The sequence below is a fragment of the Hydra vulgaris genome, chromosome 14 (assembly GCF_038396675.1).
Source record: "Hydra vulgaris chromosome 14, alternate assembly HydraT2T_AEP".
Taxonomy (NCBI): domain Eukaryota; kingdom Metazoa; phylum Cnidaria; class Hydrozoa; order Anthoathecata; family Hydridae; genus Hydra; species Hydra vulgaris.
The window spans coordinates 27524985-27538016 of record NC_088933.1 but is presented as its reverse complement, the minus strand read 5'-3'; the positions used below and the strand labels follow the sequence as shown (position 1 = coordinate 27538016).

Here is a 13032-nt window from a genome sequence, read left to right as displayed (position 1 = left end):
CTTGGTATTTTTTAAAATTTTTATGTTAAGCTAAAATTACAAATTCTAAAATAAAATATAGATTTTTTATATTTTATTTTATATATAACTTTTTAAATGCATATTTGAATAAAAAAAGTTCAAGTTTTAGTTGGATTTTTTTTCTTGCTTTTGTGTTATACTGCAACTTCGTTTAATTCAATTTTATCCGACGTATTAAAGTATCACTGTTGTTACTAAATGTGTTTTTTTGCTGTCATAAATTGATACTTTTACAGAATAATCAGTGTTTTAAAGTTTCTTTAGCATAGATAATATTTACCATATATGTTCTTAAACCTATGATTAAAGCTGCAACGTAGTGTTAAACAAATAATTAACTTAATTAAAATTAAAAAATGCAGTTGCTCCAGATTGTGTTAAATATTTTTTTTCATACACATAACATGAAGCTTATATGTGTAGTTAGTGAATGAGATAAAGTTGAGAAGTAATTGTTGAACGTTTTTATTTTCGAGTTATTAAAACTTATGAAACAATTTCTCAGTGCTAACGAAATCAATATCTTAGTAGCAACCGTTGTTGGAAAAATAAAAAGAACCTGGGCTTAATCTCACCTAATATTCAAAATATAAAGCTATAATCTCACCGAATATTCAAAACATAAAGCTATAATCTCACCGAACATTCAAAATGTCTCAATATGACAAAAGTATCCATTTTATAATATCCGATATTCAGCTTTTTACTTCTTATTTTTTCTTAATCGATCATTTATGGTATTTTCTCTTATGAAATACTGTAAAATGTCATTGAAATGTTTTCTTTAAAAAGTTATTTTAACTTGTGACTTTGTTTGGAATCAAGTGTTTTATTAGACTAAAAAGGTTACTTGTTTGCGATATTTGTTTAGACAAAAAAGTATATATAAAAGTGAGCTAAATAAATTTTTTTCCTTTAAAAAATAGAAATAACTTATTTTTAAGACGATTAAGATAATTGTATTCTCTAGTAATTTAAGTGAACGTTTATACATATGCATATTTATACATTAATAATATTCCTACGCACCTAAACCGATAAGGTTTTTGTTTTATTACCATTAATGAACAAGTTTATTAGCGTTATTCTATTCTTAAAGAACTTTTTGTTTCAGAGTTAAAAAAAATGAAGAATGATTTGATTGCAATGAAGACTCAGTCTGAAGGACTTCATAAAGAATATGATCGTTTGTTAGAAGAGCGCTGTGTTTTAGAGGTGAGTTTTGACTTTTTAACTCAAGTTCTTCATGTTGCATTAATATGTTATATATGATATGTTTGAATTTAAAACTTGTGACTTTAGAAAAAACTTGAAAGAAGTAACGGCGAAGAAAAAAAAGATAAATGAGTCTCAAATGTCTTAGTTTTTGTATATTGTCATTTTCAAGCTGAAGTGCTGTTTTTTTTCAACAGTTTTAAATATTAAATTAATGAAAATAATATTAAAAAATTTAAATATTTTTCAAATTGACAAATCTAAAAATACTTTTTAATTGTTTCATTTATATTGTATATCTTTAATCCTACACGTTCGAAGGTGCATTTAAAATACTAGGTTTTAATAAAACGCTTGCTTAATACAGTACAATTTAGTGATCTGTTTGATATATAAGACACTTCAGTTTGAATGCTATTTGATTTTCTTATTCTTTAAAATAGTGTTTGAAATATTATTTTTGTATTTTCAACAGCTTTCTTAAAGTCTTGTTATAAATAAATTTTAAAAAATTAAAAATAATGGTACTTTTTTTTATTTTATTTTTTTTATGCGTACGATTGACTAACGATTTGCTGTTTCATAGTTTATAATAGTTATGACAGTTTCATGGACGATGTCTAAAAAATTTAATTTTCAACTTTTTCAATAAATAAAGCGTTCAACCTAAAGTATATCGTGTAGGTAGTCTAGTTACTTATTAAACAGGTTGTTAAGATGTTTAACAAATATCAAAATCTTAAGTGAAATTCAATACGGCTTCTAAACGCAACACTCAAATAATAGGTTAGCGGAAAAGTTCTCGCGCGTTTTGTTCATAAGGCTAACTTATAAATTTATGCATAAAATTTATTCAAACAAAAGCAACTAGTAGTCGCCTTCCGAATCGCCATTCATTGCACCGGTGTGGATTGTCAAAGGCCACTCATTTCTCATCACAAGTCACAATTTGTTCCAAGCCCAGCTGGTCATTGCTGTAACGTTCAAACAATCGATTACAAGCATCAAAGCGTTTCTTCTTTTGAGCATTGGTAAACTCATACGGAACCCACTTGGACTTCAAGCATTTCTTTCCGGCAACTTATTGACGGATCTTCTTCAATTCTGTTGACGACTGCTTGGCGATTGACTTCGTTTCAACGCCCAGACAATGGCATGTGGGTTAATCGGTCTTCTCTCTCTCTCTCTCTCTCTCTCTCTCTCTCTCTCTATATATATATATATATATATATATATATATATATATATATATATATATATATATATATATATATATATATATATATATATATATATATATATATATATAAAATACACTAGCATAATTTACATATATATATATATATATATATATATATATATATATATATATATATATATATATATATATATACAGTGGCGACAATATAAATAGCACACTTTCATGACCAGTTTGTTTAACATTTTGATATCTTGCTTTATGTTTTTATAGCAATTGCTATTATTTTTTATAGCATCAACAATGCTTACTTTTTTGAACGGAACTTCTCATTTGACTTTTATAACTATCAAAATTGCTTGTTTTGAGCATTTTAGAAGTCGCGTTTAAATTTTTGAGGTCATTTTAAATAACACACATTTACTTTTTCTTAAAAATAAACCAAAGTTCTTATATTATATTAAAAGAAAATCACTAAAGTCAGTATTTTAAGGATAAACTTGTAATTCATTTTGCAAAAATCATATTCTTTTAATTATGAGACGAGGAAAACATGGAACAGATGCGTTTCGAGGACAGGTACAAGCATTTCAAGATCAAGAATTAAACAACTCTGAAATAGCTCGAAGATTGGGTTGTTGTTGTAAAAATGTTATCAATACTATTGATTTATTTAATAATAATGGTTCATTAAGTAACAGAAAACGCAAGTCTTGCAAACGAAAAACAAACCATACAGAAGACGCAGCCATTCTCCGTATTGCCAAGCTAAATGCTTTTGCTGACGCACCAAAAATTAAACATCAAATTGCTCAAAATTTACAAGTCAATTTATCTGTCAGCACTGTCAAAAGTCGTTCACGCGAAAATGAGCTATTTGGAAGAGTTGCCCGAAAAAAACCATTGGTCTCAAAACGCAATCTAGTCTGTCGTTTAAAGTTTGCAAAACAGTGCGTACAGAAGGAGTTACGTTTTTTGAAAAATTTGCTTTAGACCAACGAGTTTAAGTTCAATTGCTTTAGATCCGACGGAAAACAATATGGTTGTTATCCCCAAAACCAAGATCTCAGCCATTGGTATACTCTAAAGACTGTAAAACACAGTAGTGGTAAGGTGATTGTTTGGGGCAGTTTTTCATGGTGTGGCGTGGGCTCGTTGCATAGAATTCAAGGGACAATGAAATACTATAAAACGTCATGTTGCCTTATGCCAAGAAAAACATTCTTTTGGTTTGGAAATTCCAACAAGAAAACGTCGCCAAGCACACGCCCAAAAGTGTTAAAATGTGGTTTAACGCTAACAAGATGTTTTGGAATAGCCCTGACAGTCACCAGACCTTAATCCGATAGAAAATTTGTGGAAAGAATTTGACAGAAATATAAATCGATGAACGGCAACAAATTTAGACCAATTTTAGATTAAAATAAAGACTGCTTGGGACGCCATTACGCCTGAACAATGCCAAAGATTGATCTTGTTAATGGGCCGTTGTTGTAAAGCAGTTATTGACTCAAAAGGATACACCACTAAATATTAATTTACCTCAAATAAAGTTTTTTTTAACTATTTATACCAAGAACTTGTATGATTTTTATAGCAAAGGGACAAAATGATAATTCTTTAACAGGGTGTGCTATTTAAATTGCCCCCCTTATTCTGTACCTCTAAATCATTTATATGATCAAATTTTTTTTTTAACTAAGTTAATTTATTTTTTTACTCAGTAATGTTATCTTCTAAAACTAATATTTTATTAGGCTAAAAAATTTAGATCTTAAAAACTCAGATCTTCAGAAAATATATATATTACATATTAAACATTAATCTGTGCTATTTATTTTGTCACCACTATATATATATATATATATATATATATATATATATATATATATATATATATATATATATATATATATATATATATATATATATACGCGCGCACTCATATTGCTGGTAAGACGTTTCTGGACACTAAAACAATTAAGAAATTACGTGATTAAAGTTATTAATGATTAAAGCTAATCAGTTAAGGTGGTAATCTCGATGTTTTTCTTTTTTACCATTTAACTTAGGTAATGAATCAAAGTTAGAAATAATTATGTCAAAATATGTTTAATACCTTTTTTCGTTGAAAAATTTCAAAAATCTATAAAAATTACTTTTATGTTTTATGCATTTTCAATGAATGGGGCTGGTTCATAACTTTTTCATAAAATTTAGGAAAACAATGTGAAAGTGTCAGAACTAGATGATTGATAGAAATGGTAATAACTTGTTTTAAATTGTACCCACTTTTGCGAAATTTTGATAAAATAAAATTTTTGCAAAAGTGGGCACAATTTAAAACGAAGATAACTTAATTAAATGCAGATAAAAATTTTCTGTAAATCATGTACTTCTGAAACTTTCACATTATATTCTAAAAATTTATGAAAAATTTATTTAAGAAGCAAAAGTTGGAAAATCAAGATTTCTTATTTGAAAAAATATTACCATTCTTGTTTCAACTTTGTATCATAGTTTTTTTTTAATCATTGTAAAGAATATTTTTTGAAAGGGTATCACCTTAAATAGTTATAGAGCTTTTCCAAGAAATCACGCACCATAAGTCCTATATGTATTGTGTATTATTTTCATAATAATAAAAATTGGAATCTCCAATTTAATCTCATTTAATTCTAACTTGTATAAATATTTTATAAACCCAGCGCTTCTTAAACTTTTGTTAACTCACGGCCCTATTTATGATTGGAAGTTTTTTTGCGACCCGAGAAAACCATTAAATATTTTGTGATTATTTATTGATTAAGTAACAATATGCCTACATATGAAAAAATACACAGTTATACAAGTTTATGCACATGAATATTTTACTTTAAAATCTAGCTATATATATGCTTCCAGTTCCAACTTCTAATTATAAAAACAAACAAAAAAAAATCGCGTAAAGAATTGGAAATACCCAGTTGCAATAAAATGCTCTCACAATAATAAGTAATAATAAAGACTTACCTAGATAGGACTAAAAAAGTAGAAGTTGTTTGCCATTTGAAGATTTCATCTTAAAAACTAAAATAATTTTTGAAGCTTTTTTAATATTTCACAAAATTTTTATTTCATACTTCAATTTATTGCAAAAAACCTAACATGTTAAAAATATTGCTTTATCAGGCCAGAAATTTATACCTTTTCTTCCTAATTTATTATTACTATTTTTTTTGTTGAAACTAACATAAATATTAGAAAACAGGCGGTTAAAAAAGAAAATTTTCTAAAACATAGACTCAGACAATGCTATTGCCCTGAGAAAGCATTTTTCAAAGACAGAAAACTTGCTTTGATAGATTACCTATAATTAAATTAAATTTTCTTTTCATTTTTGTTTCTTCTTTTATCATTTTTTTTTATTTCGACTGTTTCTTTTTAATAAAATAATGCAAAAAAAAAAAAAAAAATGAAAATAAAAATGAAAAAATGAGATTTAAAAATGGTGCTTTTGAAAACACTCTTAATTTTTTTTATCATTATTTATGTAAGGTCCTATTTATGTGGCCGTATCTTTTGAGTGTCAAAATAAATTGTGATAAAATTGGAATCCTAATCTGAATTTATGATAAAATTCAAAATGAATAATTTTATTTAAAAAAAAATGTTTTCCTTCGACCAGATGCAGGGGGCGTTTTTCAAGGGTATTTCTACTCTTGTTTGAAAATCGCGTAGTTTGTGCCTCAAAGTAAAGTTATTTTTACTTAGAAACTTATTACAAATGATTTAATAGCAAACTAATGGAATACCCACTAAACACGCTTAAGTTGGTCCAACTGACGAGCCAGTGATGGATATAGTTGGCTAATTGTTGGCATTCCGTGCCAACTATTAACTGACTGTATACCGCGTGTTTTTGAATCGGAAAAGTTTCCTGTAAGTTTTATAAATGTATTTATAATTATATTTATGTAAATGTTTAGTCGCATGTCTTAGTGAAAAGAGTTTAATTTGAAATAATTTATCATTTTTTTTCTTTCAAACGCTTTTTTACCTTTTAATTAAACTTTTAAACTCAAACTCCCTTTCACCTTTTAATATAACCGTTACGCTGGTAAGTACAAATATTTTACTATTATCCATTAGTTACACATTCAAATATAAATTTTGACATTTGTTAGATTTTTAATTTAACTTTTTGATGACACCATTGTTGTATTTGTTTTAGACATTTTAGCTTATTTTAACTATTAATAAGAGTTAAAATATAACTAAAATGTATATGTGTGTATATAGTAGTTTGTTTACGTGTGTATATATATATATATATATATATATATATATATATATATATATATATATATATATATATATATATATATATATATATATATATATATATAGGGGTCGGCGGGAGTAAATGAGCGCGAGAGCGAAGAAAAGCTCTCCTAAAACCAACATGGCGAGCCATGCGAGCTGCTCTTCTAAACTATTTTTTACTAGAGTTTTTGGTTTTTGCACTAGCTATCTGTTTATTTATATAAAAATTGCTTAATAAATACAAAATTAGTTTTATACTTGTTACTAGTATATGTTTGTATCGTTAATGTTATAATAATATACACATAACAAGATCATTTATTGCGCCGTGAAAAAATTCATTAGACGTAAAATTTTTTTTAACTTTGCAAAAACCGTGCCTATTTATTATCCAATGAATAAAATTCTTTTGACTTTGCGTTTTTCATTTTAGTTACAATAATAATTAAACTTTTAAGAAAAAAAAAAAACTTTCCGGAGAGATGTAAGTTGCTCCCGTAAATTGTTTTAGGGGAGTGTGGGCGAGAGCTTCCCGCCGAGGCCTATATATATATATATATATATATATATATATATATATATATATATATATATATATATATATATATATATATATATATATATATATATATATATATATATATATATATATATATATATATATTTATATATATATATATATATATGAAGAGTACACGGGAAAAAACGGCCTAGTCACATTTAAAAAGTTTTGAGAAACTATAAATTAATCATTAATAAAAGTTTTCATATAAAGCATGGAAGTAAATTAGAAAAAATTATTTCTTGATTAATTTTTCTGTAGTTTACATTTTTAATAACATATTTGTAACTTTTATTAAAAATTGTTTTTCCTAACTTAATTCAAAGACTTGAACTAAGTTGTACTCTTCATATATATATATATATATATATATATATAGTGCTAGTACACTTTCGCAACCCCTTTTTTTTAATTCCATAATTCAAAAACCACTTCTATGTTAACAGTAAATAGCCTGGTTTTTATATTGAAAGAATTCTAATATTCGCAACTAGATTGCTAAGTGTTCATTATTGTCACTTTCAACATTCTATTTTAAAATTAAGCGGTGAGACCGTGAAAACCATGTCGTTTTAAATGTTAGCATTGATCGAAGTACCAAAACATAATTTTAAGGTTTAAGAAAATGGCAAATATTAGCGTTTTGGTAGGAAATTGTTTTTTCTTTAAGTCAAAGTTAGAGCGCTTGGTGAAAAAACGAAATGGATACCAATTTAAATTGGTATCCATTAAAATGGTATCCATAAAATGGTATCCATAAAATGGATTGGTATCCATAAAATTGGTATCCATAAAATTACCATTAAATACCATTGGTATCCATAAAATTACCATTAAATAACATTGGTATCCATAAAATTACCATGGATTACCATTTTTATAGCATGGATAACCATTTTTTTACCATGGATTACCATTCCAAAATTACCATAAATACCATTGGTATCCATAAAATTACCTATGGATACCATTGGTATCCATAAAATGGATACCAATTTAATAAAAAAAAATACCACCCAATTTACCTTCGCTAAATATAGATACTAAAAAAATAGAGAGAACCCAAGCAACTAAATTTCTAGCGATACTTATTGATGAGAACATCTCATGGAAATCACATATAGATATATTAAATACCAAAATATCAAAAAACATTGGTATCCTCTACAAAGCTAGTTCTATACTGTCTCCTGATAATTTAAAATTTCTATACTTTTCGTTTATACAAAGCTACTACATATACGCTAATGTTGCATGGGCAAGTACTCATAGATCCAAACTAACCACACTATATCGAAAACAAAAACATGCAAGAATAGTTTTTAATAAGGATAGACTCTCGCATGCTGAGCCACTTTTAAAAAATTTGAAAGCATTAAATGTATATCAAATCAATATATTCCAAAATTTGTTATTTATGCTCAAATATAAACTTGGACTTGTTCCTTCTTAATTTTCAAAGAATATTTTCCAAAATAGGAAAAATAGATACCATACCAGAGGAACGGAAAACTTCAACGTACCTTTTAAAAAAACTAATCTCTCGCACTTTTCCGTTTCGTACCGTGGTCCTTATCTATATAACAAATTAATACAAAAAAATAATCAACAGGAAAAATCTAATAACTTAAATACTCTGAAAACATTATTAAAAGATCTCATTATAAACACTAACAACTTTATGAATTTTTATTAACCCCACACAATGAACCACAGTGACCGCCAGGTTTGAAGTCTCCCCACATCAGATTTTTTTTTATAAATATTTAGTTGTATATATGAAAATAAATATTTGGTTAGTAAAAACCTCTAGGGGAATGGAAAAATGTATGAAAATCAAAGAATAAAAATTATAATTTTTAGTTAAAAAACATCCGCCATTTTCAGAAAAAAAGGCTATAATTTGCTAATCAAATATCGGCGTAGTTTGATTTTAGACATACTCTGGTACACAACGACAAGTTTTATTAAATGGCGGTCAACAATCTATGTGCTGTTTGTTTTAAAATCTTTGGTAAAAAGTCAGCAAAGCTTCATAAAATATCTAAAGCTATTGAAGAAAAAATAAAAACCTTTATTTGGGATAGCTATGATCAAAATTTAGCAAACCATCCTAAGGTTATTTGTAGCAATTGTTATAAAAACCTTTATTGTTTGGAAAAAAACGATACAAAATACCTTGATAAGTGGCTAAAGCAAATTTCTCAGGTTAGTTGATAAAATTAATAAAAAACTATATTTAAGACTTAGTGTTTAATTAAATAAAGTTGTTTTATTTTTTATTAATTTTAAAAAAAGAAAGAGCTGTGTCTCAATGAACTTTAATAAACTTGAAAAAAACAACAACATTTAAACAGCTTGTTTTAGGAACTAATATGCCATCGATGTGTTTATTTTTGTTGTGTTATATTTTTTATATTACTAATTTATATAGCTTTAGATTTTTTTTTTGATTAGATAAACCGTCAAGATATCAGAAGAACTTCAGTCTGAAGTTCAGATGTTTCAGAAATATCAAAAGATATTAACATTATTACTTCTGATTTAAATGAAGATAAAAATGAAAGGATGTGCTTAAAATGTTATGGAGTTGTTAAGTCAGGCATTATTCATCTTTGTAGTGATGTTCAAGCTGTGAAAAATTTAGTTAATGCAGCATATGCATTGGGATCAGCAAGTGCAGAACGTGTCGCCTCAAGTATTTTAAAAACAAAAATGGAAAAGGAAAATATTTTTAGAGGTGAAAAATTCACAATTGCTACTTATGGGAAACCATTAACTATTGTTGCCGGAACTACTGACAATAAATGTGACCGTGCTATTTTTAGTCAAGTATCTTTTGGAACAATCATTGAGCTTATAAAATGTTTAGAACTATCTCAGTGTAAAACCAAAAAAATGTGTTCTATATTTAGAAAAAGTCTTGGCTTTCAAAGTAGCATTGAAGGAAATATTGTTAAAAAATTAGAGGCTTTAAAAGCAGAAATGAATGAATATTTTTCATGTAAAGAAGAAGAATTTGTTGAAGCTGGTGATATAGTAAATAAATCAATGGTTTATATTAAAGATATTGATGAATTTATACATGATATAATCACTGAAAGGAATATTGACCCTCTTTCTACAATTGTAAGAGTTGCTGTGGATTCTGGTCAAGGTTTTTTAAAGGTCACTATGAATGTTTTTAATCCGCATGATAAAACTAGCAACCAACCTGACCTTGATGACTCTGGAGTTAAGCGTTATTTTATTGTTGCTATTGTAGAAGGAGTGTCTAAACACAATGGAAATCTTAGAAAATTAGTTGATACTCTTAATCTTCAAAATATTAAGTATTCTGTTGCATTTGATTTAAAGTGTGCAAACTCAATGTTTGGCATTACAAGCCATGCTGGAAAATATAGTTGTTTGTGGTGTGAAGGAGAGAGTCTTTTGGATGGTGGAGAAAAACGAACTCTTGGTTCCCTCGATTATCATTACAGTAAATACACAGAAGCTGGAAAACCAAAATCAAAGATGGCTGATTATAAAAATGTTATTAATCCAAGATTATTATATCTTGAAGAGGATCCAGACACAATTATTGAAAATTTAGTTCCAGTACCTGAGTTGCATACATTAATCGGAATAGTTACAACTTTTGGAAAACTATTATCAAAACTATGGCCTGGCTTTGAAAAGTGGTTAAACTCAAATTACATATTTTTCAGAGGTTACCATGGCATTGGATTTGATGGCAACAATGCCAACAGACTTTTAGATAAGTTAGATGTTCTTTCTCGTGATATTGCTGATCAAGGAAAGCTTGATTTACTACCAGTAATTGAATGTTTAAGAAAGTTTCAATCAATGAAGCAAGCCACCTTTGGAGAAAAAGTTGGTGATATTGAATCTGTTGTTTTCGAATTCATCTTGAATTCGATGTCTTATGCTAATTTAAGGGAATATATTAATACTTACTTTGAAAACATTTCTTTGAATATACCGTGGAAAGTTCATATTGCAGTTAACCATATTGTACCATTTCTAAAAAGTACCAATACTGATAATGGGCTTGGAATTTACTCTGAACAAGCAGGTGAATCTGTTCATCATGAGTTTAAAAAGACATGGAATAAATATAAGAGGCGACAAAGCCACCCAGACTATGCTAAACGGTTAAAGTCAAGTGTTGTGGAATTTTCAACATTTAATAAATAGTTAACAAGTTTACTGATCAATTTAATATATTTTGCTACACAACTATGTCAAAATTATTATTTACAAAGTATTTTAATAGCATTAAAAATACTTTTAATTGAGTATTGATAAAATAGAATGCTATTTTTGTATTTCAAAGCTTAGTCAAGATATTTTTCACATTAAATGCATTTTGTTGTTGTTTTTATACCTACATTCTTTTTCTTTGTAATCTGTTATATAAATGTTCTAACACTTTTTTAATGCCTTTATATTATGGGAGTACACAAGTACAGAGTAAAAATTAGGTTTCTTCATGAAATAATGTGAAATATATGAACTTCAATAAGGTTAACGGTGTACCGCCCCTCCCCTTTTATCTAAAGTTTAGATGTGTAAAAATTTTATTCTAGCCATTCCTATGGAGGTTCTTAATACCTTTACTTAACTTATATACTATGTTACTTCTTAATAAGAAAAAAAAATTGGATGTGGGGAGACTTCAAACCTGGCGGTTGTTGTGGTTCACAGTGCCCAACCCATTTAAAACTATGTATAAAACTAACTTTGTTTCGAAACCAATGTAAACTCTAATAACTCAAAAACAACAGCAATAACAAAAGCACAAAAACAAATAACAGGCTTATTTATCAACACTTGAACGACTATATATTACCTATTTAGCAAATCGTGTACCTACTTCTATTTATGTGTATTGAAATAAAATTAAAAAATTAAAAACGTATTTTTGTCTGCATTCTTTGTTTTTTGCATTATGGATTTTTATTCTCATTCTGCCGAAAACCGATAACATTTAATATATATATATATATAAATATATATATATATATATATATATATATATATATATATATGTATATATATATATATGTATATATATATATATATATATATATAAAGTTATTTTAAATAAAAGCATCCAAAAATGTTAGTAACGCATAACGGTTTCTTGATGACAAGACCGTCGGTCTTCTGCAAGTTTTCCGCGTTCTTTGAAGTAATTTGTAATACTTTACAGTTTTATTTTATATATTTTTTTGTATAACGTAACTTTGTAATTTTTACTTTATTTTAAATTTTAATTACTCTGTAAAGATTCTATTGTATTTTATGAAATTGTAAGGATTAAAGAACAAAAAATTAAATTAAAAAAAAAAAAATTTTCTTTATTTTAAACAACGATCTTTCATAATCTGCAATAAAAAAGGAGGGTGATGTTGTGTTTGCGGCCCTATTGTAACACGACATTTCTTAAGATAAAATATTTTCTGAATACGTCACTACACTTCAGCGGAAAAACGTGCTAAAAGCAAGAAGGCGGTTTTCCAGAACTATATATATATATATATATATATATATATATATATATATATATATATATATATATATATATATATATATATATATATATATATATATATATATATATATATATATATATATATATATATATATATATATATATATATATATATAGTGCTAATTATAACAAAGATATTTTACTACGAAAAATATTTTTAGTGTTCATTTT

General features: G+C 26.7%; 2 protein-coding genes across 2 annotated transcripts in view; both read left to right on the top strand.

Annotated features, from left to right (window-relative positions):
* Nucleotides 1-1758, top strand: part of LOC101235994 (B-cell receptor-associated protein 31) — a 28554-nt gene extending 26796 nt beyond the window's left edge. The window contains exons 6-7 of the mRNA XM_065818507.1: nucleotides 1136-1236; nucleotides 1324-1758. Of these exons, the coding sequence (XP_065674579.1) occupies nucleotides 1136-1236; nucleotides 1324-1368 (146 nt within the window). The 3' untranslated portion in view covers nucleotides 1369-1758. The remainder of the gene's footprint in view (nucleotides 1-1135; nucleotides 1237-1323) is intronic.
* Nucleotides 1759-2971: 1213 nt separating this feature from the next.
* On the top strand, nucleotides 2972-3427 carry LOC136091010 (uncharacterized). The gene has a single exon (XM_065817994.1). It carries the CDS (start codon nucleotides 2972-2974, stop codon nucleotides 3425-3427), a length of 456 nt encoding a protein of 151 aa, XP_065674066.1.
* The last annotated feature ends 9605 nt before the right edge of the window (nucleotides 3428-13032 follow it).

What these genes read in the sequence shown, in the direction of transcription:
- LOC136091010 (XM_065817994.1), top strand. Translation starts at nt 2,972, where the DNA reads ATGAGACGAGGAAAACATGGAACAGATGCGTTTCGAGGACAGGTACAA.